We start from the raw sequence: 23,014 nt of genomic DNA, 5'->3' as shown, positions 1-23,014 counted from the left end.
AAGACTAAGATTTAAAATAAACTTAAGCTAACTTCTGATCATTATTCTGCTTTTTAATTGACGAGAGTGTGAACAACAGACACGTAAACAAGTGGTAACATGTGTTTTCGTGCGGAGCGTGTTCGGTCAATACAAAAAGTAAACATGTGTCGCGCGCCCACTTTTCCCCAGATGCCCTTTTGGTTGGGGAACCCTGCGCTCGGATTGGCGGGGTTCACCAAACAGACGCCCTCACGGCAACCAATGAGAGGACGCCGTGAAACTTTACCCACGTCCTCCCACGTGTGTCGTCACGAAAGAATCCGGAGCCCTCGCACGGATGCTGCTCACTCCGCCGGCACCGTTTCACCGGGAGCGACGCGTTTTCCCCCCCGCTATATTTACTCTTTGGATCAAAGGCTTTTTGAACGCGTCATCAGGTGAGTGGGGTTTAAGATCAAGGGGAGAATTTCACGCATCCACGTGGGGTTTTATGTCACGTTCTGTGCGTGAACGCGGGTCCGCAGATGCGTTTTTCTGATGCAACACTGCAACAGCGCCTGATCGGACGATGCGGTGTTGCGTTTTCTTTCCGCCGATCACGAAAATCCATACGTTTGAATCCCGTGTGGTTCTTTTCAGTGAATTCTTCCAGTCGCGTGTGTGTTTCTCTCTGTTCTCCTCCATCAAATCAGAGCCGGGTCGTGTCTGTTCTTCGTTGTCATCCTTTCGTTTTCTCACGTGCTTTATTTCTTTGTTCGATGCGGCAGATAAACGATCATTTGCTGCAGGGATGCTACTATCGATCTATGTACCCGTCATTGCATGCCCATCACCATTCCCCAGAAGCCCCGAGGGGACTGGGTATTCTGAGCAAAGGTTCAAACCCCAACCATTTACTTTTTTCTCTTTTACGGTTAAAACTCACAAGGAGCTGATCATAACAGAAGTTGTCATTTTAAATATTCCTAAAACACAAACATGCAATAATCACAATCGATTATGCTTCTGATCATCTAATGAATCACTCAGCCTTTTACTGAACCACCCTGTAGTAACCATCAGCTCTAATCTCCTTCCAGTGATGGTCACACTTTTGCATTGGAGTTCAGAGGTCATCATAAAGTGAGGGGTTTGATACCGGGGGTCTCCAGGGCCGTGCATTCCTGCTGCTCACATTTGGCCCCACCATTTGTTATGGCTGAGTGGATATCTATAGCCACGCTCTTCTTGTGCTGCTGTGCCTCCTGTGTTGTGGCGAGCAGCTGGTCGAGCGGTTGGAGCAACCCCTGTGCCACTTACTGGAAAAATCTCACATCCAGAAAAGTCTGAGAAAAGGGGGGAGCTGTGAACATACCACAGGAGATTAGAAACGCCAGAGTATAAGCAGATAACCAAGTCTGATATGGTAAGAATATTACAAGGGGTTTTTCATTAGTTTGGGTTTAATCTAGCCAGGCTCGGATCAGGTGATTTCATTTTTTTTATAGCTCTTTGGCCTGGTAGGTATTTGAGGATCCTTGGCTCAAGTGAGGAGAATTAGAGAAATTGAAGTTTCTCCATCCCCCCACCCCGAGTCTTTTTTACTGCCTGGGCTCAGTGCCGCATTTGCATTCACAAAGGATCAAGTTGCCCTGTTCAACCTGAGAGGTCACCGCATGTCACCAACGCTCTCTCCCACACCGAGCACGCCCAAGCCAGTATAACCTGAATATGCAGCACGACTGGCCCGGCCCCTCGGGAATCTGACTTGGACAGCAAAGGAGGGTTAATGGCGAAGATTGAGAGGAGATGGTGATGGAGTAGGTTGCAGCTTGAACAGTGAAAACACTCCTTTAGATAAACAAGATACACTGATACCACACCAGCACGTTTAAAAACTTATATTTAACAGCTTTATCCTGCTCACTGAGAAATAAATACATGTAGAGAGTAAATGCCACTGGACTTCTTTTATTATCTAGTTTGTCAGAACTGAAAAAGGACACAGCTAAATAAATCTATAGGCAAACGCAACAATGAACCTGATGAGTTTGTTGGTCAGCTTTCTTGCGTTGTCGAGTTTGTCGTGTTGTTTGAATGCGGTTTCCTAATTATTTTCCTTTGCCTTGGCGATGACCTCGATTTCTTAGTCATAGTGAACACGATGTCGTATCATACTTGTGGGAATTCTTTGTCATCATTGGAGAAGAAGTGATTTCTGAGAAAAGAAACTTCCGCTTTTATCAGGGGTGACACATATATATTTTAAAGATGTGGTATTGCATCGATACATAGATTTGCGAACTGAAACCGGGCATTTCTGATACTGGTATCGAACGTCTGTTTGTGGTGATGCTTCCCGAGGAAGAGTCCTTGTTTCAGAAGTAGCAGCGAAGCACTGGTGTTCTGTTTGTTTTACTGTACATGTCTGAACATGTGGTGGTGGTCCACAGGAGTCAGCAGCAGATGACTGTTGTTGACTTATCTTTGAGAACCTCTCTGAACTGACGGCAGAGCCATTAAAGGGGGCCCCTGGTTTAACAGCTGGCCCCTGTGTACGCTGTGTGTTATTGACGCTTCATGGGACGATGGAGAAACCTAATGCGCGTATTAACAAGTTAAACAGAGATTTAGATGCATGAGAGGTTTTGTTCTGTTAAACAGATCTGTGAAATAGATCAGATCTGGAAGATTTCTGGCAATTGTTTTCCCATTGTTGATTATAATCAATTAAAACTATAAAATCAACTACATTTGCCAATTCATTTCCTATCAGTTGACAAACTTTTAATTACTTATCCATTTTCCCAGCCCCTCACTGGTTGACTGACTGCTGATATTTATCACCCGGCAGCGCCACTGACCTCCACTTATGAGAATTTTTAACATTTAGCTCCATATGGGTGAGTTTTACAACCTTTTATTGCTGGAAACAACCAATGATTGAGTAGATTTCAGCTTTACATTCACAAACAGAGATACTGTGAGATGGACGTGCACGGCTGCACTGTCCTTTTGTTTCTCACATGACTGTGCAGGACTGACACTTTGTTGCCCAACAAAGTGTCAGTCCTACACAGTGTTGAGGAAATTACAACAGTTCTCTGCCAAATCTCCTGGTGAAGATTGATCCTTTGTGCTGACATGACTCAGCATTAAAAGAAGGAAGGGTGGTGCAGTGTTTGTTTTCTACTGGCTTCTGCTGTTATGTAATAATATGTAAGATGTCTAAGACAGTTGAATATGACACAGTTTGCAGACCTGAGACAGTAAATTAAGGTATAAAAGCCTCATAAAACAAAGAAGAAAATGAAAACATATAATGGAAATTTTCTCTCCGTGCACAGACGGGTTGGATGATTATTGAGTTCATTAGAAGTTGTAAATCTTCATTAACTCTGTACAGACAGTGTTCTCTCTGTTTTTTTCTATATTTAAAACTATAGAAATCCTACCTCGTCCAATGTCCAGCAGTCCCTTTAAATTTAATCAAGCTGCAGCAAATTACACAAACGCTTAGATGCCCGTACCTGAAATATGGAAGTTGCTTTTCATCAAAACCTATGAATTATGCAAAAACACCACCAATCTTATAATAATCACATATTTCCCTGTCTCCCCAGGGTAAGCCATGCCGTCAGTTCCCTCCACCAAAGAGGCCCCCGCCAACGGCCCCGTGTGCCCTCACGCTGCCAAGCTGCACAACCACTCCAACGGAGAGGGCAAACTGCGGGAGGGCTCGTTACCGCTGAACGGGGTCGACAAGAAGCCCACGGCGGTGGACACCGAGGAGTCGCACCAAACCATTCAGATCAGCACAAAGAACGCCTCTCCCGAGAGGAAATGGATCCGGCCCGACCTTCCCAGCCGCTGCAAATGGACCCTGGGAGCCTCGGGAGCCGACTCTCCTCACACGCAAGTTCCAAGGTCAGTGTTGTGTCGACTTTCACCAGAAACAACGATTTCCAATCAAACCCCACGCTTCTGTAGGACTGAACTTTTGTTGTTAAACCCAGTGAAAACCAATTCAAAGCAATACCTGAAACGTAAACACTGGTTTTCAACACGTTGCAGCAAGTGTCACAACCACACCTTTGTGGTGGACCTGCACGCAAACACATGCAATGTCTGTCTTGTTTCTCTTTCCAATGAATCATTAATTCTTCTTCCTGCTTCGTCCTCCCAGGAACGTCGCCCCGACCATTCTCCCAAACATCCTGCACAGGATCGGCGACACTCCTTTGGTCCGCATCAACAAAATCCCCAAAGCGTTTGGACTCAAATGTGAAATACGTGAGTCACCCAGCACTCGAGCCAAGACACATTCTCAGATCAAACCAAAGGTGTGACTGTTTGATAAGTGGAACTCATTGACACCATGCAAATAAGTTCGGCTCTGAATTTGTTCCATCCTGCATCATTGCATCATAAAGCTGCAACAAATCTATCTGTTCTGTTGCGTGTTTTTTTTCAGTGGCCAAGTGTGAGTACTTCAATGCCGGCGGCAGCGTCAAGGACCGGATCAGCCTGCGGATGGTGGAGGACGCTGAGAGAGCCGGGCTCCTCAAGCCTGGAGACACCCTTATAGAGCCGACCTCTGGAAACACTGGTACGTAGAATGATTCCCAGTGGAGCGTGCACCTCCACCAGTCCCCGTCAATCAAACCTTGTAGCAAAACAAAACAATCAACGCAGATCATGATTTCCATAGAGGAAGAATGATAAGTTGATAAAAGGGAAATCCTGGACCTGCTCCTGTGTCTGGATCCTCAAAACAAAAGTTTAATGGCTTCTTTCTTGGGCCGTGACTCATCCTTCCACAGAGTTTCTTGGAAATCCGTTGTAAACAAACAAACTGAGCTGGAAACGGTAATGAAGCACATGTGTTATTCTGCTCATGAATGAGTAGAAGGAAGGTAATTTAAAGGCTTGTGTCGACCAGCAGTCTTGTCAAACGTGTGTGTGTGTGTGTGTAGGTATTGGATTGGCCCTGGCTGCAGCAGTGAAAGGTTACCGCTGCATTATTGTCATGCCGGAGAAGATGAGCATGGAGAAGGTCAGTGTGTGTTTCATCGTAAACAAAGTCCCTATGAATTTTCAAACTGATTGCTATTGATTCCCTGAACTGATTTTGATTGATTGCTGTCAATTATCAACTGTTACTATCATGAAATCTTATGGTGTGTTCACATCCTCTGAGGAAATGACAGGGAAAAGCAGCTTCCAAGGGGTGAAAAGTTGTTATTTTTGTGAGTTTAGTTTTCAACAATTTTCAGTCCATTGTTTGAAAATTAAATTTACCGAAAAGCAGATTCTTTACATTTGTATCACTGTGTTGCTGCCTTTTCCCTAAATGTTTTCTGGGCTTGTATAAAAAACAGAAGGGCAACCAACTGAAACTCGATGCAGGAGATGTTCGCGTGTTTCCTTTTACCACTTGACCACTTGTTTTTTTTAACCCAGCCTGTTTCAGGCTCGTTAAAAGATGAGAATGTCTTAATAATTACCTTCTCTGCACAGATATTATGCAAAACTCTAAACTATTAATAGAATCACTTTGCAGAGTCATTCAGTTACAAATACTTTTTAAACCCTCATGGGATTTTTAATGTGAAGGAGCCTGTGGTAATGGTTATGTCATGGTTTATAATCCTTAAGTTACACATGTTGCAAATCTGCTTTTATATGCAGCTTACATACATAGGTACCTGCACAGAGGGAATGTGTAATATATGTGATACATATAATCATCCACTTTTAATTGTTCACTTCATTCTGCCCTTTTTGTCCTGACTTTATTTCCCATGTTTCTGGCCAGGTGGACGTGTTGAGAGCTCTCGGAGCCGAGATCGTCCGCACGCCCACCAGCGCTCGCTTCGACTCGCCGGAGTCTCACGTGGGCGTCGCCTGGCGCCTCAAGAACGAGATACCCGACTCCCACATCCTGGACCAGTACCGTAACCCGAGCAATCCGCTGGCTCACTACGACACCACCGCCGAAGAGATCCTGGAGCAGTGTGGCGGTACGAAGGCCCTTTTGCCCACAGCACTTAAACTGAAACTATTTAAAATTCAACTAGATTTCCCTTCTTGTCGTACCTTCAAATCTCCACTCGTCCCCTCCCAACAGGCAAACTGGACATGCTGGTGGCCGGAGCAGGCACAGGGGGGACGATCACAGGTATCGCCCGCAAACTGAAGGAGAAATGCCCCAACATCAAGGTTAGTCGTCTCTGTCATAACTATTTTCATTCTCTTTCCAGCCACGGCTGAAAGGAAGTGGAATTACTCTCTGCTGAGCCTCTCATTATTTATAAATGGTGTGTGCAGATTGTTGGTGTCGACCCAGAAGGCTCCATCCTGGCTGAGCCTGAGGAGATTAACAAGACGGATAAAACCCAGTACGAGGTGGAGGGCATCGGGTACGACTTCATCCCCACCGTGCTCGACAGATCAGTGAGTTCCACTTAACTTCTTTTCCTCTCCTTCCTTTTTTCTTTTCTTACGTTTATCTGACTCACAACTGCTTATTTTAATCTTTTACTGTTTTTTTTCCCCAGGTGATTGATACCTGGTATAAGACCAATGACGAGGAGTCCTTCAACATGTCCCGTATGCTGATCCGAGATGAGGGTCTGCTGTGCGGTGAGTCCTGCGTGAAGTTGCAAAGTCCGAATCTCTCACTGCACGAGTTTGAATCCCTCTCACGTGTCCGCTCTTTTCTTTGACAGGAGGCAGCTCTGGAACGGCCATGGCAGCGGCGGTGAACGTCGCCAAGGAGCTGAAGGAGGGCCAGCGCTGCGTGGTCATCCTGCCAGACTCCATCCGCAACTACATGTGAGAGTCCCACGTGTGCAATGACTAGAAACAAACCACTCAGTGTCACTGAAAAGTCACAACCATAACTTTCATGGTTAAAGCAGCAGCAATGATTTTCTTTTCCAAAACAAAATGGCTCCAGAATACACACGATCATGTCTGAAAGCAGCTTATGTTCAGTGGACCTTCAGTACTGGTTTTGTTTCTGTTCCTTGTGTTAATACTAACACGCCTCTTTATTTCCCACCCTCCAGGTCCAAATTCCTGAGTGACAAGTGGATGGTAGACAAGGGCTTCCTGAGGGAGGAGGACCTCATGGTGAAGAAGCCATGGTGTGTGTAATTAAAGGGTGTTTTCCTCCTCTTGTTGTTTGGTTTTGTGAAACCTGAACCCTGGCGTCTCTCCTGTGCGTCAGGTGGTGGAACTTGAAGCTGCAGGGTTTGAACCTGTCGGCCCCCCTCACCGTGCTGCCCACCGTCAGCTGCCAGAAGACAATCAAAATCCTCAAGGAGAAGGGATTCGACCAGGCTCCCGTAGTGGATGAGGCTGGGTGAGGGCTGAAATACTGTGCATCTGGAGCCTCTGTATCCCACAGTCCCTCGGCTCCTTGCGTGCACTGCGGAGGTTTAACTCCAACCTCTGTGTGTCTTTGTGCAGGTTAATTCTGGGCATGGTGACTTTGGGGAACCTGTTGGCATTGATCCTGGCAGGGAAAATCAAGGTGTCAGACCCGGTCAGCAAAGTGCTCTACAAGCAGTTCAAACAGGTCAGACAACACTTCAAACATCTCTGGTTTAACAGGTTTCATTTGTTCATTCTTAATCCCGATTCGATTCCCACAAATCGTGTGAACTCTGCTTTAGAAGAACTTTTTAAAAATCCCTCATTAGTGAGTCCACCTGATGCGAAATGGAAAATATTTCTCAGCTCTTAAAGGTCTGAGAAAATACCACAGTTTGCTTTCTGCTAAAAAGCTTTTTGCTTCCACAGATCCGTCTGACCGATAACTTGGGAAAGCTGTCCCGGATTCTGGAGACCGATCACTTTGCCCTGGTTGTACATGAACAGATCCAATGTGAGTAAAGAACATTTTCACACACACACACGTAAGAAGATGCTTAAATTAATGTTAAAAATAATTTTGTTCGATGGAATTGAACCAAGAAATAATGTCTTTAATTAATTCATTTAAATTTATTCACATTTATCTTAAATCAGCTGATGCGTGTTGTTATCTTCAGCAGTTTAGACTGAGTGAGCATGTGCAGGGTCAATGTCTGTCTCAAGGACTCATTATTGACCGCTCTTGAACGCAGCACGCCATCACAACCACGTTTGGAAGCAACACTGTTTGACTCAGAGTGACACTGATCGTTTCTCTGATACACGAGGACCAAAGTCCGGCCCGACGGCAAGAATCCCAGAGATAAACTGATTTCGGTCAACTCACGGTTGAAACACCTCAGCTTTTTGTGTGCGAGTGTGTGGTTGTGTTAACGCAGAGGAAAAAAACCTTTTAAATCATTTAACTGAAAATCCTAAAAAGCAGCTGCAGTATATTTGATATATTTTGAAGCGAGGGCTGGCGTCTGGTTAGGGACATATACATTATTTTGTGGAAATCACATGTTTTTGTTAACGGGGCACGTCGGCCTCTATCACCAAAAGCTCTACTGTATTTCCCTCAGGAGTTAATGAAAACCAACATGGAACTAAAAGAGAGTAAATATTATCACAAAGACAGAAACTTGAGTCCTAATAAATTCTAATGTTGCTTCATATTTGATCGATATGAAAACAGGCAAAAGTTCCTCTTATCAACAAGAGGTGAAAATATGTCGTTTACAGTGTGTTCTGCTGCCTCCAAGTGGCCAAATAGTATAATAACACTGCTTTTAATTTTTTTAATAGACTATCTCCTGTCTATATGCAGTAGGCTCACATACAATCAAACATTTTTCACTTGCATTATAGTATTTTACACACAGACAAATGTTTTGTCAGTAATAAATCATCAACACTGTTCTCCTGTTCCCTCCGTCCTTCCACCAGACTTGACAGACGGCTCTCCCAGCCTGAAGCAGATGGTGTTCGGGGTGGTGACGGCCGTGGACCTGCTCAACTTTGTCACAGGGTGGGAGAGGAGGGAGCGATCCATGTCAGAGTCGACCGACGAGCTGTGATTGACGGACTGAAACACACGCTTGTGTTCTTCATACAAACAAAACAAACATAGCGCCAAGTTTAGTAGCCTTTAGTGTCTGAGGGATGGTGAAGTAATTTTAAGTTAAGTTATTGATTGAGCTTAGCTTATTTTTTCCATATTTTTTTTGAGAAAATGATTTGTTGTTTTTTTTAATGTTTGAACCTGAGTCTAAAATATAATAAACAAATTATATTGTGCCACTCGGTCATTTTGTGATATTTCCGATTTGGGGCACTTGATTATTACTTCTTATAACTGCTTGTAGTGTTCAAAGCAATATTTTGTAAGTTCATAACTTGTAGAAACTTGCTTTTTCTTTTGTATCCGGGTCTTGAAAAGAGGCCTCCTTATTTGTCTATTTGTCGAAGTACGTGATTCATTACGGCTTTGTGTACCGATCAAACATTACAAATAATAGAAGACCTTCATCTCATTTATCAAGATAAGACAAGTAGACAGTTGCTGTATATATAAGCATATGCTCTCCAGTGTTGTTCACTGTGTGCTGCTTTTTCATTTGAGTAACAGGAAGAAATACATGGAGGGTGTAATCACATTTCTTTAAACGGATCATGCAGTGGTGTTCCCCACTCCCATTTCAACTCAGTGCCTGCGATGATACTATAAAGTGACTGTTGATCTTAGCTCTGTCTAGGAGATTCATTATATATTGCATCATGTTCCCTTCATGAATGTGTATGATACAATAAAATTTAAAGAATGTCTCTAAACGGTCGTCAGAGTAATTGGATAAAGAATATTGCAATAACCGTAATAATGTCACAAGAGGGCTAAATATAACTAGAAATATATGAAAATGTTAAGGGGCATATTTGGTTGCATTTTAAAAAGATCAAAAGGGTAGGTAATACACATACAGTATCTATTTCTGTTTTATAACTCAGGCTTTTAATTATCCTTGTAGTTAAACTGGGTGAGAAGTAAAATATAATATACTATTTGTTTGATCTGCTCATAGCAAACAAACTTTATTTTAAATAGTCAAAAATAAATGGTGACTTGTGTAAATTTAAAGCTGATTTAGTACGGTGGCCCCGAAGTGCAAATCAAATTTTATTTGTGTAACCCATATTGACAATCTGTAAAAGGTGCGACACCTTCTGTTCTCAACACTTAGATGAGGGAAAACTTCCCAAAAAACGAGTCACATAACAAAAGACCAGAAAAGAAACGACGCAAATAAAAAACCTGACGGCAAATAAGAGAACTTAACAAATCAGAAAATACAACAGCAAATTAGATTTTATTGTTAACCACTGACGAATAAGATGACATAATGGCAAATAAAATAAAAAAAAATCACAACAGCAAATGAGATTTTATTGTTGTGATTTGTTGTGCACCTAATTACTGAGTGTACCTAAACGCAACCATCGAGAAAATCCAATCACATAACCATACAATAACGTGGAAAACCATCATATATTGAATAAAACATATTGGAGTCAGCTACATTATATTTGTGATAATCAAATCTTAATTGTGTTTCTTTGAACACAAAACGACTAATTAGTTTCATTAATCACTTTTCCAATTTGCACAAAGGTACGTGAACGCAAATATTGACAGTCATTGTGTTTGTGTCTGCCATGTGGGTGGTGGCGCATGTTTTGCTGCTCGGGCAGCACCGTGTGGGCGGGGAGCCGTTACGTCCACCCTCTCCTCCAGAACCCCGCCCCCTGTCAGCTCCTCGTCGGTGTAACCCGGTGCACAAGAGGAGCGTGGGCCCTTGCGTTGCCCGCGTCCAATCAGCGCTGTCGGTTGGGATGTATGTGTTGTGTGGCCGCGGCGACGAGCGGGGCCACACGGGCAGTATGGCGGAGGAGGGCGGTGTGTACGAGCCGGAGGAGCTGGGGACGCGGCTGCTCGCTCTGTCCGGCCGCTACTCGAGCGAGGGGCTGCGGGCCGACAGCGGGGCTTTCTGCGCCGACTTCTGCGAGGTAAGGAGCCGCGGCCGGAGCGGGTGTCCGGGCCCCTTGTCGAAGAGACGGAGCGGTTGCGCTGGCCGACTCCCCTCCCCCAGAAGGGCTCGCTCCGCGGCTAGCGTTAGCTCCCAGCCTCGTAACCACGGAGCTAACGATCCGCAGTCGACCCAAACACCAACAAATCCCCGTAACGCCTTCTGAATAACACGTCCAATGGCGCGGGCCCGTCCTCTGGTGATGTTAGCGGCGCCGTGGAGTCTGCGAATCTGTTATATTGTGCTAATTATTGTTCTCTGCACAGTAGGCAAAGCTAACTCGGCTACTCGCCAGCTGGCCAGCTAGCCCGGGATCTAGTTAGCCCGAGCCGCGGGCTGGACAACTTTCTGCAGCCCACACAGTCGGGGTAATCCCCGGCTGTGTGGCAGGTAGCATGTTAGCTTCTCCTCTCTGACCACGGGTTGTCCTGCGAGGGTTAGCTTCCGTTATCGAGCAGAGATCAACAACTCCGACGCGTTTCGTAACGACCCCCAAACACAGCAACAAGACGTGTACCTGTAGGTGCAGATGGGGTTATAACCTCCGTACTGGCGGGGGACACGGTCAACTCAGCTACTGTCACTGCCGAGATGTTCATCTTTATGTAAATACTGGGCCACTGGCGTCAAATTCAATGGTTTCCTCAATATGTTGGCACTAATCAGGGAGAATGCACGAAGCCCAACTGGTGTGTTTGGACTCGACCATCTTCCACGAAGCCCAACTTGGGAATGTTTTTAAAGTCTTATCTGACCCCCCCCCCAACAGCAACAACACACGGACTTGTACGTGCATGCTTGCAGAAATGGATAACAACACATTTCTAAGTTTTCATGATACAATAACTTTGGAGGATGCAAACCAGTCTCTTTCGACACTAATCAAGTGGAATTCATGAAGCACAATTGTGTTTTAAACAGAGATTAGCTGAAAAATTAAGTGTAAGTGCCTGTAAAGCCCAAAGTAGAAATGTTTCTTAATGCAAAAATGTACCCCACCCCCACCAATAACAAGACATGTACCTGTACACAGCATGCTTGCAGAAATGGATAACAACACAATTACTGGTACCACGACATGTCCCCATACACAGAAGTTTTCATGATTCAATAATGTTAAGAGGATTCAAACTGGTCAGTTTATGGACTCATTCAAATGTGCATTCAAATGTCAGCTGGTAACTGTCACACTGTTAAAGGTAACTTTATAGCCCAGTTGCAGATGTTGGGAAGTGGTCAAACCAAGATATTAGTTCTTATTTCTTTAATGGGCCACAGGCATTAAAGTCGATGCTTTACTCAACATATTAGCAGAGTTTGGGACATGTGAAGCACAACTGGTTTGGTTAATCCGTGTTTTAAATCAGATAAACTGCCAAACATAAGTTGTGATGCTTCCTAACTTCCTATTGTTTAATTTAATAGTAAACTGTGTGTAAAGGCCTGAGGAAAGCACTGACCGTTCACAATCACAGTGGTGCACAAGAGCAGTGTCTGGGGTCTCCATCATTACGGGGCAATACAAGCAAATTGAATTGTATTGCAGACAGGCCCCCGACTTACACAGGTTTACATTGTGCACTGTAATTACATGCAGCGATGGGGAAGGCTGCAGACATAGCTGTTAACAGCAATGTGATAATATAATTAAAAATATGACCCGACCATACTGATGATTGCCGTGGTAATCAGTGACTTACACAGCTGTCTGTTTCCTCTTGATTTTTAATGTTTTAAAATCAAGGTATTGGTTGTAGGGCTGTAAAAAACAGTTAATCTAATAGTTATTCATTGTTATTTCGTTGTAAGATCCAACGTCTTAGTCTGACCAACAGTCAGAACCACAACGATATCACATCACACTCAAACTAATAAATGATCAACAAAATTGGTGTCAATAGCATCTCTTTGATTCTTTATTGGCAACACTGCACAAATTGAACCTGTTGAAACACCAAAGTACCTTTAACTACAGTCCAAACATCTAAAACACCTGCCGACGGTTACAAACTGTTAATTGTCCATTTGATTTTGTTTCTGACTTTGCCTTTTCTCCCTGCAGCTGGTGGAAGAGTTTGCCTCTCGCTGGCAGGTGCCACTGCCTCAGCTCAGGATCCTAGAGATAGCTCTCCGCTACTTTTCCCGAGCCTCTACCTTCTTCACGTCAAACTGTGATCATGTGCTCAACACACTCAGTAGCCTGGCATTGTGAGTACACACACCTCCTGAAAGAGGAGGCTTTCTTGGCGTAGAAGAGAGTTAAATCAATGTGACGCACTCCTGCACGTTTTACTACGAGTTTATGGTGGTGACTTATCACTTAAACTAATAAAAGTTTACAAATACATGAGTCATAACCACTTTTCTCTTATCTGAATAACTGTGTGAGAGCATTGTCAACACCTCCTGCCCGAATTGTAGTCGCAGATCAACCAGATAGAACCAAGCCAGTGGTGACATGTAGTGAAAAGACTTTCAAACCACATACATGCAGAACAAATGTGATTATTCACACATGCTAAATAAAACCATTGTTTTTTTTTATGTATTTGTTCACCAAGTCTAAAGTGGTCATTCTCTGGGCTGCTGGCTGCAGCGTTTATGGAACTGAAGGTTGATTGTGTTCTCTGGCTCACACGAGCACGTTTGTGAGCCAGGAAAGCCCCTGGAGTTCTGCCAGCTGGAGACCCAACTCCATCCATTAACTCTCCGTCCTCTGTCCCCCTGGGTCTCCCCTCAGTCTCCTAATTAACTCTTTATCACAATAAACGTGTTTAGATCCATATAAACAACTGAACACGTCATACATATGAAGTAAGCTGTTTGAAGTTTGGCTTTGTTGGTAGAAGCTAATGCTTGTCATCCCCTTACAGGAGTGTTTTTGAGCTGCTGCTGTTCTTTGACCAGAAGGACTTCCACCAGGAGCCACTGAAACACTTCACTGTCACATTCCAGGTAAGAAGGAACAGACAAATCAAAGATTAGAAGCGTTAGGAGATTATTTTTTTGTTTCTCAGTGAGCTTTACTTCTCAGAACAGGCAACTGTCATGAAAACACTGTTACTATTTTTAAAACCCATTGCTTTATGTCCCTCATCCCTCCAGGAATGTCATTTGGTCCTTGCGAGGCATCAGAATGTTCACTTACTTCAGGTGGAGCGTTTGGTTCAGGGCGACGGGCCTTGGGCCGACTCAGTCTTACAGGCGATCCTCAGTGAGTCCAGTTTACCTCAGAATGAAGGTAGGCAACATCTATGCTTTACATGAATCGTCCTCTTGTCTCCTCACTGGATTCCTCTCCTCTCATACTCAACTAAAAAGTCTGACTTTGTAAAGTAGTCTAATTGGACACAGCCCATTATAATTATTCATTTTTGAATTTACCAGAATTTATTTAAAATTGTATCTCTGGTTGTTTATTGTAAATCACTGCAAATGTTTGCATCATTAATTTGTCTCTCTCCTGGCTTGACCTCTCCTCAGTGGATGGGTGCATCAACGCTGAGCTGCCGCTGTTCTTTGAGCTCCGGGTGCGCTACCTTTTGTCCTGTGAGCGGGTCAGCGAGGCCATGGCCCTGGCTAGGTGTTGTGCTCGGCATCCCATGGCAGGACGGCACTTGTTCTTCCTCCAGGTCTACCTCACGTGGCTTTACAAAACGTCACAGCATGACCGCCTGCATAAAGAGGTGGGCTGAGTCACTGTTGTTTACTGTCTGGGTTTTGCTTGGGTACCACACAGAACTGTCGTTATACTGATACCTCCGTTGCCCTCTGATTTCAGGTGGATGATGTTAATAGCAAAGATGCTGTTCACATCATCTGTAGTTTGGAGTGTGAGGAACAGGATGACTTGTTACTTGGCCTCAGCAGAGCCTTCCTCTCCCAGCAGCTCCGCAGGGGAGACGTGTACTATTTGTGGTAAGTAGACGCTAATGTAAACTGAAGTTTGTGTATAAAATCAGCTTTAAGGGCTATTATCAAAAATCTAAACTCCTTTCTCTGCAGTGATCTTGTCTTCATATGGAGTAAACTTCACAGTCGGTTGGACACATCCGAGCAAGCTCTACTCGAGGAGAGTCAACAGCTGATGCTGTGTGCCACCAATGTCAACTCTATCTTTCCATTCATCAGAGCCATACTGCAAGAGGTGAAACAGATATTTGAAATGCAGTGATTGAGTAGTGGTCTTAATTGAGTAGATTTATTAACATGTTAAATCCTGTGTTTGTAATCTTTCTAGCTGGGTGAAGATGGTAAACAGTTCTGCGTGGAGCTTTGTACTAATGCCCTGGAGTCTTGCCTTCCCTGTGATGTCGTCACCAAGTCCCTAATCTACAAAACCATTGCTGGCCTGCTCCCCAATGACCTGGAGGTTTGCCGGGCGTGCGCTCTCCTGGTCTTCTTCCAGGAACGCACAGTTGAGGCCTACAAGAGGGTGTACCTTCTTTACATGCATCCCGATCAGGAGTACCACGTGGAGTACAGCCCCATCGGGAATCATGTTCGCTTTGAAATGCTACAGGTAGAGTTTCTTTTGTGGCAAATCATGACATAGATAAAGTTTGAGATTCTACAAGTGTACAAGTGACTGATGTTACGAACAGGTCTTTCGATTCAGATTAGCGGTACTTTGATGTTTGTCATTTTTCCATATTGTTGTACCAAAACAAATGTTCCTTCTCTCCTCAGGTCTTGAAGAAAGACCTCTACTTTGACCCAGAGTTTTGGAACCTCATTGCTTTGCGGACCAATTGTTTGAAGTTGATGAGCGAGAAAGTGGTTAGTGCTGCCCTTGAAGAAATCATGGAGGACAAATGGATCTCTAACTATTCCACCAAAGAGCCTGCTTCACGGTCAAGTACATGTCGGAGAGGAAAGAAAAGGGCACTTCAGGCGGCAGCAAAGAAGCGTCACCAGAGAAATGATTCTGACACTGCATCCAAAAGACTAAAGGTGGGCCCGGGCAAAACACAACTAAATGATGATCATGCTGTAAAGACAGAAGGCGCCCAGGGGTTACGACCTTTGAAGGACAAATCATCTGAACCTTTGAGACGTTCATTTTGGCGGCTAGACAGAATACAAGACAACGTCACCATTAGGTACGGAGAACACAGACGCATCACGCGACTCTCTGAGAAGAACCCTCCAAAACGAAGGATTAGAAAACCCAGGTGGCTTCTGGAAGACTCAGCAGCTCTTAAAAAGAACAATGTTTCTCCAGATATCAAAAAGCACGAGTTGAGACATCAGCAGCACCATCGATCCTCGGACATGAAGAGGCCTGAAGCCGGTCAGATCAGGAACAATGCAAAACACAAAGCACCGGTAAACTCTCATTTAGGCGGAAGGGAAATCAACAAGCACCAGAGAGAATTTTCTTTGGATTATGATGAACCAGCGCAGCCTCCACAAATCATTCTTGAGCTCTCCTTACCAGACAATGAGCTGATGGGTACGTTTACTGAGGAATCTGGCAACAGACAGAGAGGATTTCCTCAAGTGCTTCTTTACAAGCCCACAGTGAAGCTTCCTGCCACATCACAACCCGTGAAGACTGTCCTTCGCAAGGAGGTTGTTCTAAGAGCGCGGGATGCCGCCATGTTTATAAAACAGCTGCACTGTTACGCTCGCCGCCAGAAAGGAAAGGGACATGGATTGAATGTTCACGGCTCAGTATCAACTATCACACGTTCCTCTGTGCAGGGAAGTCCCCCTAAAGATGCACAAAGACGGCGCTGTGAAAAGCCTGAGGGGAAAGGTGCCTCTCGGACACTATCTGAAGTTTTACAGAAAGTCCATCCAGTTTCACGAAAGACGTCTGCAGCAAGAGAGTCTGCTGATGCTCCACAGACACCAGCAGGGGCAAAAGTGACTAAATCTCCAGTCTCAGACAAGGTCCCTCAACCTGCAAGCAAAGGAAAATTGTTGCGCAACGTTTCTTCAGCAAGAGATAAGTCTGCGGTTGAAATGAAAGCTACCACTGCGTCACAGACATCAGACGAAGCTGACAGAACAGAAACCCCAGTGCTGGATAAGATCATGCAAGCTCAAACAGCATCTGCAAGAGAGCTCTGTGAAGAACCTGCTGTTGAAATGAAAGTCACCATTGCCTCACAAACCTCCGCAGCAGCCAAAGTGCCACAGTCCCCAGGTTTAGGTGTATGTAAAGCACAAAGTGAAGAAGACCTCTCCAGAATCACTGCTTCAGCCGAGATGACCACTGCAGACAACAATCACAGTACAGTTAATGATGAAACCCCTCCTGTCTCCGATAAAGCCAATAATTCAAACACTGCCGATGCTGATCCTTTGCCCTCTCAGACCCAAGATGTTGTTCTCAGAGATGGCGGAAAAGAACTGATGTCACTCTCCTCACTGGCTGAAAAGATTCCTGTTGCCAAAGCAAAAGCAGACACTCCAGAGGTGCTAAACACAGTCTGCAACAACATCGCTGAGGCGGACTTGCATCCACCTTGTGAGAGGGACACAATCCCCAGAGGAAACATGGTCACTCTCAGTAAAGCATCAGAGCCTCGGGCTACTTATTCGCCTCCAGACCAGGACGCTATGAATGACATATCTGCTCTGACGTTAGTAACCGAGATGGTTACCGAACTTGCACCTGAGGCACTTGCTCGAGATCTGGAGAATGACAAACAGCGAGCTCCAGAGAATAGTGCCTCCGAGGCTTCAACAGTTAAAAGTAAAACTAATGTACCTCACAAAATCCGGTCTACCTCCAGCTGCTCTGTATCAGCACAGGAAGCCTCCACAGTCAGTGATGTGCAACTGAACAAAGGGACAACGGCAACTCAGGATATTGATTCAGATGCATCTGAGAACAGTGAGCCAGAAACGGAGGAATCCAAGTTGGAGTTCAGTTGTACTTTCTGTGACAAGTTCTTTAAGGGAAGTCGTGTCGTGTCACACGCAATGTTCCATTATCGAAGAGATGAGTGCATGTTCTGCAGGACGATGTTCAAAGACGACCTCTTAGCCATGATGCACCTGTCAGCTCACATAGAGAAGCTGAAGAAGAGCAAAGACCAAGAAAACCGGGTCTCTGAGACCAAAGGTATTTCCACACCGAAAACCTCCGCCAAAGATAACACCACGGACATGTCGTCTGCTCGCCGTGGGAGGGGGAGGCCGAGGAAACCTGATGTTCCTGAATCAGAAAGTCTTCAAGATCCAAGGCCCCCTGAATCCAGAAAGTTGAGATCGAAAGACAAGTCAGCAGATGAAAAGCCTTCACAAGAAAAGACACAAAACACTTCAAAGCACCTTAATAGTGAAACGCCTGTTCCTAAAGTCAATGGGCATATTGGAAAAAAGACAGAACTTGGACACGTTGGCAAAAAGAAAGAGATTGTTACAGCGAGAAAGGATTTGGAAGCGGAGCAGCCACTTCCACAGCAGGAGAAATCCCAGGAAAGGACAAGTAATGAATCTGAGAATCATGAGTTGTCAGAAAAAGAAGATAAAAAGATGAAAACTGAATCTCTGCCGTTCCTGAAGGCAACCACAAAAGAGAGAAACGTGGAGCCACAAGAGAAAGTTAATTGCCCCGTGGATGGATGTGTTTGGTTTAAAGACTTGTCGAAAAACCGTGTTGCCCTCCTGTACCACGCTCTGGATGATCACCACGGTGAGCTCAAACCTTTAGAACTGGCGTTCCGTGTGGGAAACAGTAGATGTTCTATTTGCATGAGGGTTTTGTTTAGTTTCAAACACTTTCAGCATCACGTCGAAAGGCACAGAGTCTCTCCTCGGCATCCTTGCCTTCATGACGGCTGTCCGGCCCGGTTCAAATCAGGAATGGAAATGAGACGGCACGCCAGGAGGCACAATCCGCTGCAGGCAGTGTGCTGCCTCCCTGGGTGTTCTCAACTATTTATTTGCCTCTGGGCACTAAACCTTCATGAACGAGAGCACTACACTTCCAAACCCACAAAACCACACAAGATGACTAGTGAGGAAACGGGCGACAAACATAATAACACAGCAGTTGGGAAGAAACAGCAGGTTAATGAGCCAAAAGATGCCACTGCTCTGAATAAGACTTTGAGTTTAAAGGCTGCTTGTAAATTAAGAAGACGAGCTACACATAAGTCGTCATCGCGAAAACACATGAAAGCTCCTCTCTCCAGTGACAGGGACTCGAAAGAAAGAAATGAAACCGAGGATTCAAATGTCTTAAAGAATCTGTCCAACAAAGACACCTCTGCACAGCCTACTGTTCCAAATCTGAGATTAAGACAAACATTAAGGAAAGTATCAAATACGACCATGGCAGCTCGTAAGGTCATCTCATCGTCATTGTTAAAACGCAACAACAAAGCGAGGCACAAGTTCAAGAAGAACCAGGTGAAAGTAAACACAGACGTTCCGAAGAGAAGAGGTCGTCCTCCGAAATTAAAGAAACCCGTGCACGATGAAAACACTTCTACTGGTCAAAACAGTGAAACCGTCATAGAAAAAACTGCTCTGCAAAAAGATCCGAAGAATCCCGCTCAGCTTTCAAGTCCAAGTCCCAAAGCAGCAGTGGCCTCAGATGTTAGCGACGGTACAAAAGAACAAGAAGTTAACAAAACTACAAAAACATCAGTCAATGAATCAAAGTGTAAGAAATCAGTGAACAAGCAGATTAAGAAGGGTCACGTCAGTTCAAATCCATCAATCAGCAGAACCTCAGCAGACAAGACACTCAAGTCGACCACTGACAAAGTGAAGAAAGTCCACAAAGCGAAAAAGCGCTCCTCTCTAGAAAGTGGTTGCCAAAGTGCTGCTTCAAATTCCAGCGAGTCAAAGAAGCCCAAGGTTACAAAAAGCAAAGTCGACACAAAGACAGAGTCTGCTTTGAAAAAGACCACCAAGGTGCTATCTGCTGTCCAACAAGTTGAAGCCAAAACAGCAGTCGTCGTAGATGAGGATGGAAAAGCAAAAACAGAAAACAAAGACTCGACAGATGACCGCACTGGTGAGTCTGTGCCTCCTGTTGCATCGAATGATTTGGCAAATACATCTTCCCCCACATCTGGAGAGACAAACGAGGAGAAATCAACGAAATCGCACCTCACGAAAAAAGAGAAACCTAAAGAGAATAAAAGTAAAACAGCTTCTTCAGGCTCTGACAAGGTCAAAAAGAATCAGAAAGATGTTAATAAAAAGACGGACAAGAAGACAGTCAAGGAAAAACGGCCACGCAAGGACCCGAGCAAAACACCTGCAGTGAAAAAGAAATCAAAATCTGTAGTTCAACCAGAGGATGGGGCTAAAGCAGCAGCATTGGAAAAGGGCGATCAGAATGAGGAGGGCAAAGTAAAGGAAGATCCAACTCTTTCCAGCTCTGGTTCCTCTGCACCTGCAGATACCAGCAGCTCAAAGGAGAAGACGTCTCCCACTGCCACTGAAGAGAACCCGCAAAAGGTAACACAGAAAAAATTAAAGAAAAACTCTGACCCGAACAAAGAAATTAAGAAGCGCAAGAATATTCATAAAGAAGGTCACACAAAGAGTGTCAAAAAATCTAAAGGTGACGGTGTCCCAGCAGCAAAAACGCCTAAAACTGAAGTCAAACCATTCACTGAGGTGAAAGCCGCGGTCGAGGAGAGCTCTGTAGGCGAGGAGGGAGCGGCTTCAGCAGAAACGCCACCGTGTTCAATCAGCAGCTCTGGTTACTCTGTCATTAACAGAAAAGTGCCGGGTCAAGTTGTGAAATCATCGGTGTGCAAGGACACGCTCGCCTTGTACGGTAAGAAGCCGTACATGCGTCTGCCACCCACGGCGTACCTGGACGAGAAGTACATCACCATGCCAAAGCGGAGGAAGGATATGTCGCCGATCGAGTCGTCTCATAGGAGCCCGCCTCCCGGACTGGCCTCTGTCGCAGCGGCGCAGCAGAGACAACGATGTGCCAACTGTTTCGCTACTTTCACCACTGCTGAGGACCTGCAGGGTCACCTCCAACTGCAGAAGTGCTCCAACCTGTTTGGGTTCGACTCGGATGATGAAGGTAAGAAGCCTTTGTTATGGATTAGTCAAATCAAAAGTGACAAAACAGATCCACTTCTATTTTACTTGAGCTATTTGCCAAGAAAAGGGACCTAAAGTAGAATTTTATGCTCAAAGTCTATATTTACCTTCACCACGGAGGTAATGTTTCCATTTTCTTTGGTTGTTTGTTTAATTGTAAGCAGATTACACAATAAAAAACAAAGGAATATCTATGAAACTTGGTGGAAGGATGTGGTGTGGGTCAGGGAAGAACCAATACAAGCATAAAGGTTCAATTTGTTAAACAATCTTTTTATCTGTTTCAGGCAACAGTTGAACAGATGTGGTCAAGTCTAAGCGGATCATCGTCTCGAATGCAAAGCGGACCGACCTGTGGACCTGCATGAAGCCCCCGGACGGATCATACCTCAACAGACTCTTCTCTGATTGACTTGTTTTTTGTCACTTGGGCAAAGACTCCTGCATCAGGCGTTGACGCAGGAAGCCGAGAACTGAAATTTGTGCGACCTGACGTTTGCTGCAGCATGTGCCTGTTAATGCGAGGCCCCGGGAGCGGCCGGAACACGTCACACAGCCAATCAGTGAATAAGGACTACTGACCTGGATCCCAGTCAGACTGTTAGCAGACAGCTTGTACTGAAGTGCCTGCTCTGGAAGCGCCCCGGCTGTTTCAAGCGGCTTCGACTGGTTTGGACGTGAAGCGTTATAAAAAGACGGGGCTCTTGAAATCTGTGGGAAAAAAAACTGACTCTCGATGAAAATGCTGCTCCTGCTCCCACTAGGATACATATTGTTCACATCAGTAAGCCATAACATGACACTTTTGCTTTTTGCACTCTTCTCATGAAATATCTTCACTATTTGTTCTGCTTAAATTCCTATTATGTTATTTTAACATCCTGAGATTACAAATTTAATGTAGAGTCTGAACTTTGAAAGATGTAAGATTTCTATATCAATTTCTAATTTGAAAGGTTTTTATGTATAATCATTGTTTAAATAATTTTATTTCTTATTATGCGTCGCCCGCGGGGTTGATTTGGTCTGTTCTGCTTGTTGTCATCATCAGTAACCAGTAGGGGTCAGCGTGCACCAATCTTCTGTTCCTCATTATTTAACACAGTTCTTTTTCCCTTTTACGAAACAATTTGATATTGATGGAATCTTTTGCAACAGTCAAATTTATACATAGACATTAGCTCCATTGCATTTGTTTCAAGAAATGCTTCGTCTTCCAGTCACATCCATTGACTTTCATTTCTTTTTAGCAGAAACGGCTTCAAAATGTGCCAGTATCCCACAATACTCTGCCGGATTCTGTCACTAATCCGCTCTGCTATTGTTCACTGTCAGTGGAGCAGCTGACGTTTTGGCTTCTGTGATATTTTCTCACTTTAATCTAGATGTTTAATTTTTGGTCCCCATCTTTGCTGAACTGTACAAGACCATAGAACCATTGTGATTTCTCTTTTAGGCTGAATGTTGTCTTTCAGGATTCCTCCAGAGAGGACGAGAGACGTGGCAGTGAAACTACCACAGTTTTAAGTGTAATTAAGGAGGCAGCCTGAGTCTTTAATGAGCAGCAGCAGGTTATATTTATTTATGTTATTTTCTATCTTTTGTAAATATTTGAAGAGTTTCAATGGCTTATTATAAAAATGGGATGTTGGAGTTGGGTTTATATTTTGTCCTTTGAAGAAAAAAATAAAACTTATTTCAATTCTGTTTGGCCTTAAAGTGTTTTCCAATTCAGCAAAAGTGCAAAGTTTAATCAGAGGAAGGAGCAGTTTGTTCCATGAGTATGAATGAAACAGATAAGACAGCAATGGGCTGCAGAGGAAGAGGAAATACTAAATGATGTCCCTGCTCTTCAGAAAAGTTTGCGAGCCAACACGTGGAGCTCGTGGATAAATCCAAGATGGAGAACCCAGGTGTGCATAACCCAGCAATATAACACACTCGAGCTGTCAGTGTTTGCGGCCCTTTACTTAAAGTTCCCCATCGTTAATATATCTGCTTTGCTTTTC

General features: G+C 44.4%; 2 protein-coding genes across 2 annotated transcripts; both read left to right on the top strand.

The window, feature by feature from the left end:
- The first annotated feature begins 264 nt into the window (after nucleotides 1-264).
- On the top strand, nucleotides 265-9,717 carry LOC118103168 (cystathionine beta-synthase). Its single transcript, XM_035149782.2, has 15 exons — nucleotides 265-419; nucleotides 3,585-3,888; nucleotides 4,148-4,254; nucleotides 4,436-4,570; nucleotides 4,938-5,017; nucleotides 5,780-5,984; nucleotides 6,092-6,183; nucleotides 6,292-6,417; nucleotides 6,522-6,606; nucleotides 6,693-6,798; nucleotides 7,035-7,112; nucleotides 7,196-7,330; nucleotides 7,438-7,546; nucleotides 7,771-7,855; nucleotides 8,833-9,717. Exons 2-15 carry the CDS (start codon nucleotides 3,593-3,595, stop codon nucleotides 8,961-8,963), a joined length of 1,770 nt encoding a protein of 589 aa, XP_035005673.2. The 5' UTR covers nucleotides 265-419; nucleotides 3,585-3,592; the 3' UTR covers nucleotides 8,964-9,717.
- Nucleotides 9,718-10,529: 812 nt separating this feature from the next.
- LOC118103167 lies at nucleotides 10,530-22,712 on the top strand. The gene is made up of 10 exons (XM_035149781.2): nucleotides 10,530-10,947; nucleotides 13,030-13,175; nucleotides 13,841-13,922; nucleotides 14,073-14,208; nucleotides 14,451-14,653; nucleotides 14,749-14,885; nucleotides 14,973-15,114; nucleotides 15,208-15,489; nucleotides 15,657-20,985; nucleotides 21,293-22,712. Exons 1-10 carry the CDS (start codon nucleotides 10,597-10,599, stop codon nucleotides 21,301-21,303), a joined length of 6,819 nt encoding a protein of 2,272 aa, XP_035005672.1. The 5' UTR covers nucleotides 10,530-10,596; the 3' UTR covers nucleotides 21,304-22,712.
- Nucleotides 22,713-23,014: the final 302 nt, after the last annotated feature.

The sequence above is a fragment of the Hippoglossus stenolepis genome, chromosome 24 (genome assembly GCF_022539355.2).
Source record: "Hippoglossus stenolepis isolate QCI-W04-F060 chromosome 24, HSTE1.2, whole genome shotgun sequence".
NCBI lineage: Eukaryota > Metazoa > Chordata > Actinopteri > Pleuronectiformes > Pleuronectidae > Hippoglossus > Hippoglossus stenolepis.
Note: the sequence above shows the minus strand (reverse complement) of the source record. Positions and strands in the feature narration are given on the sequence as shown.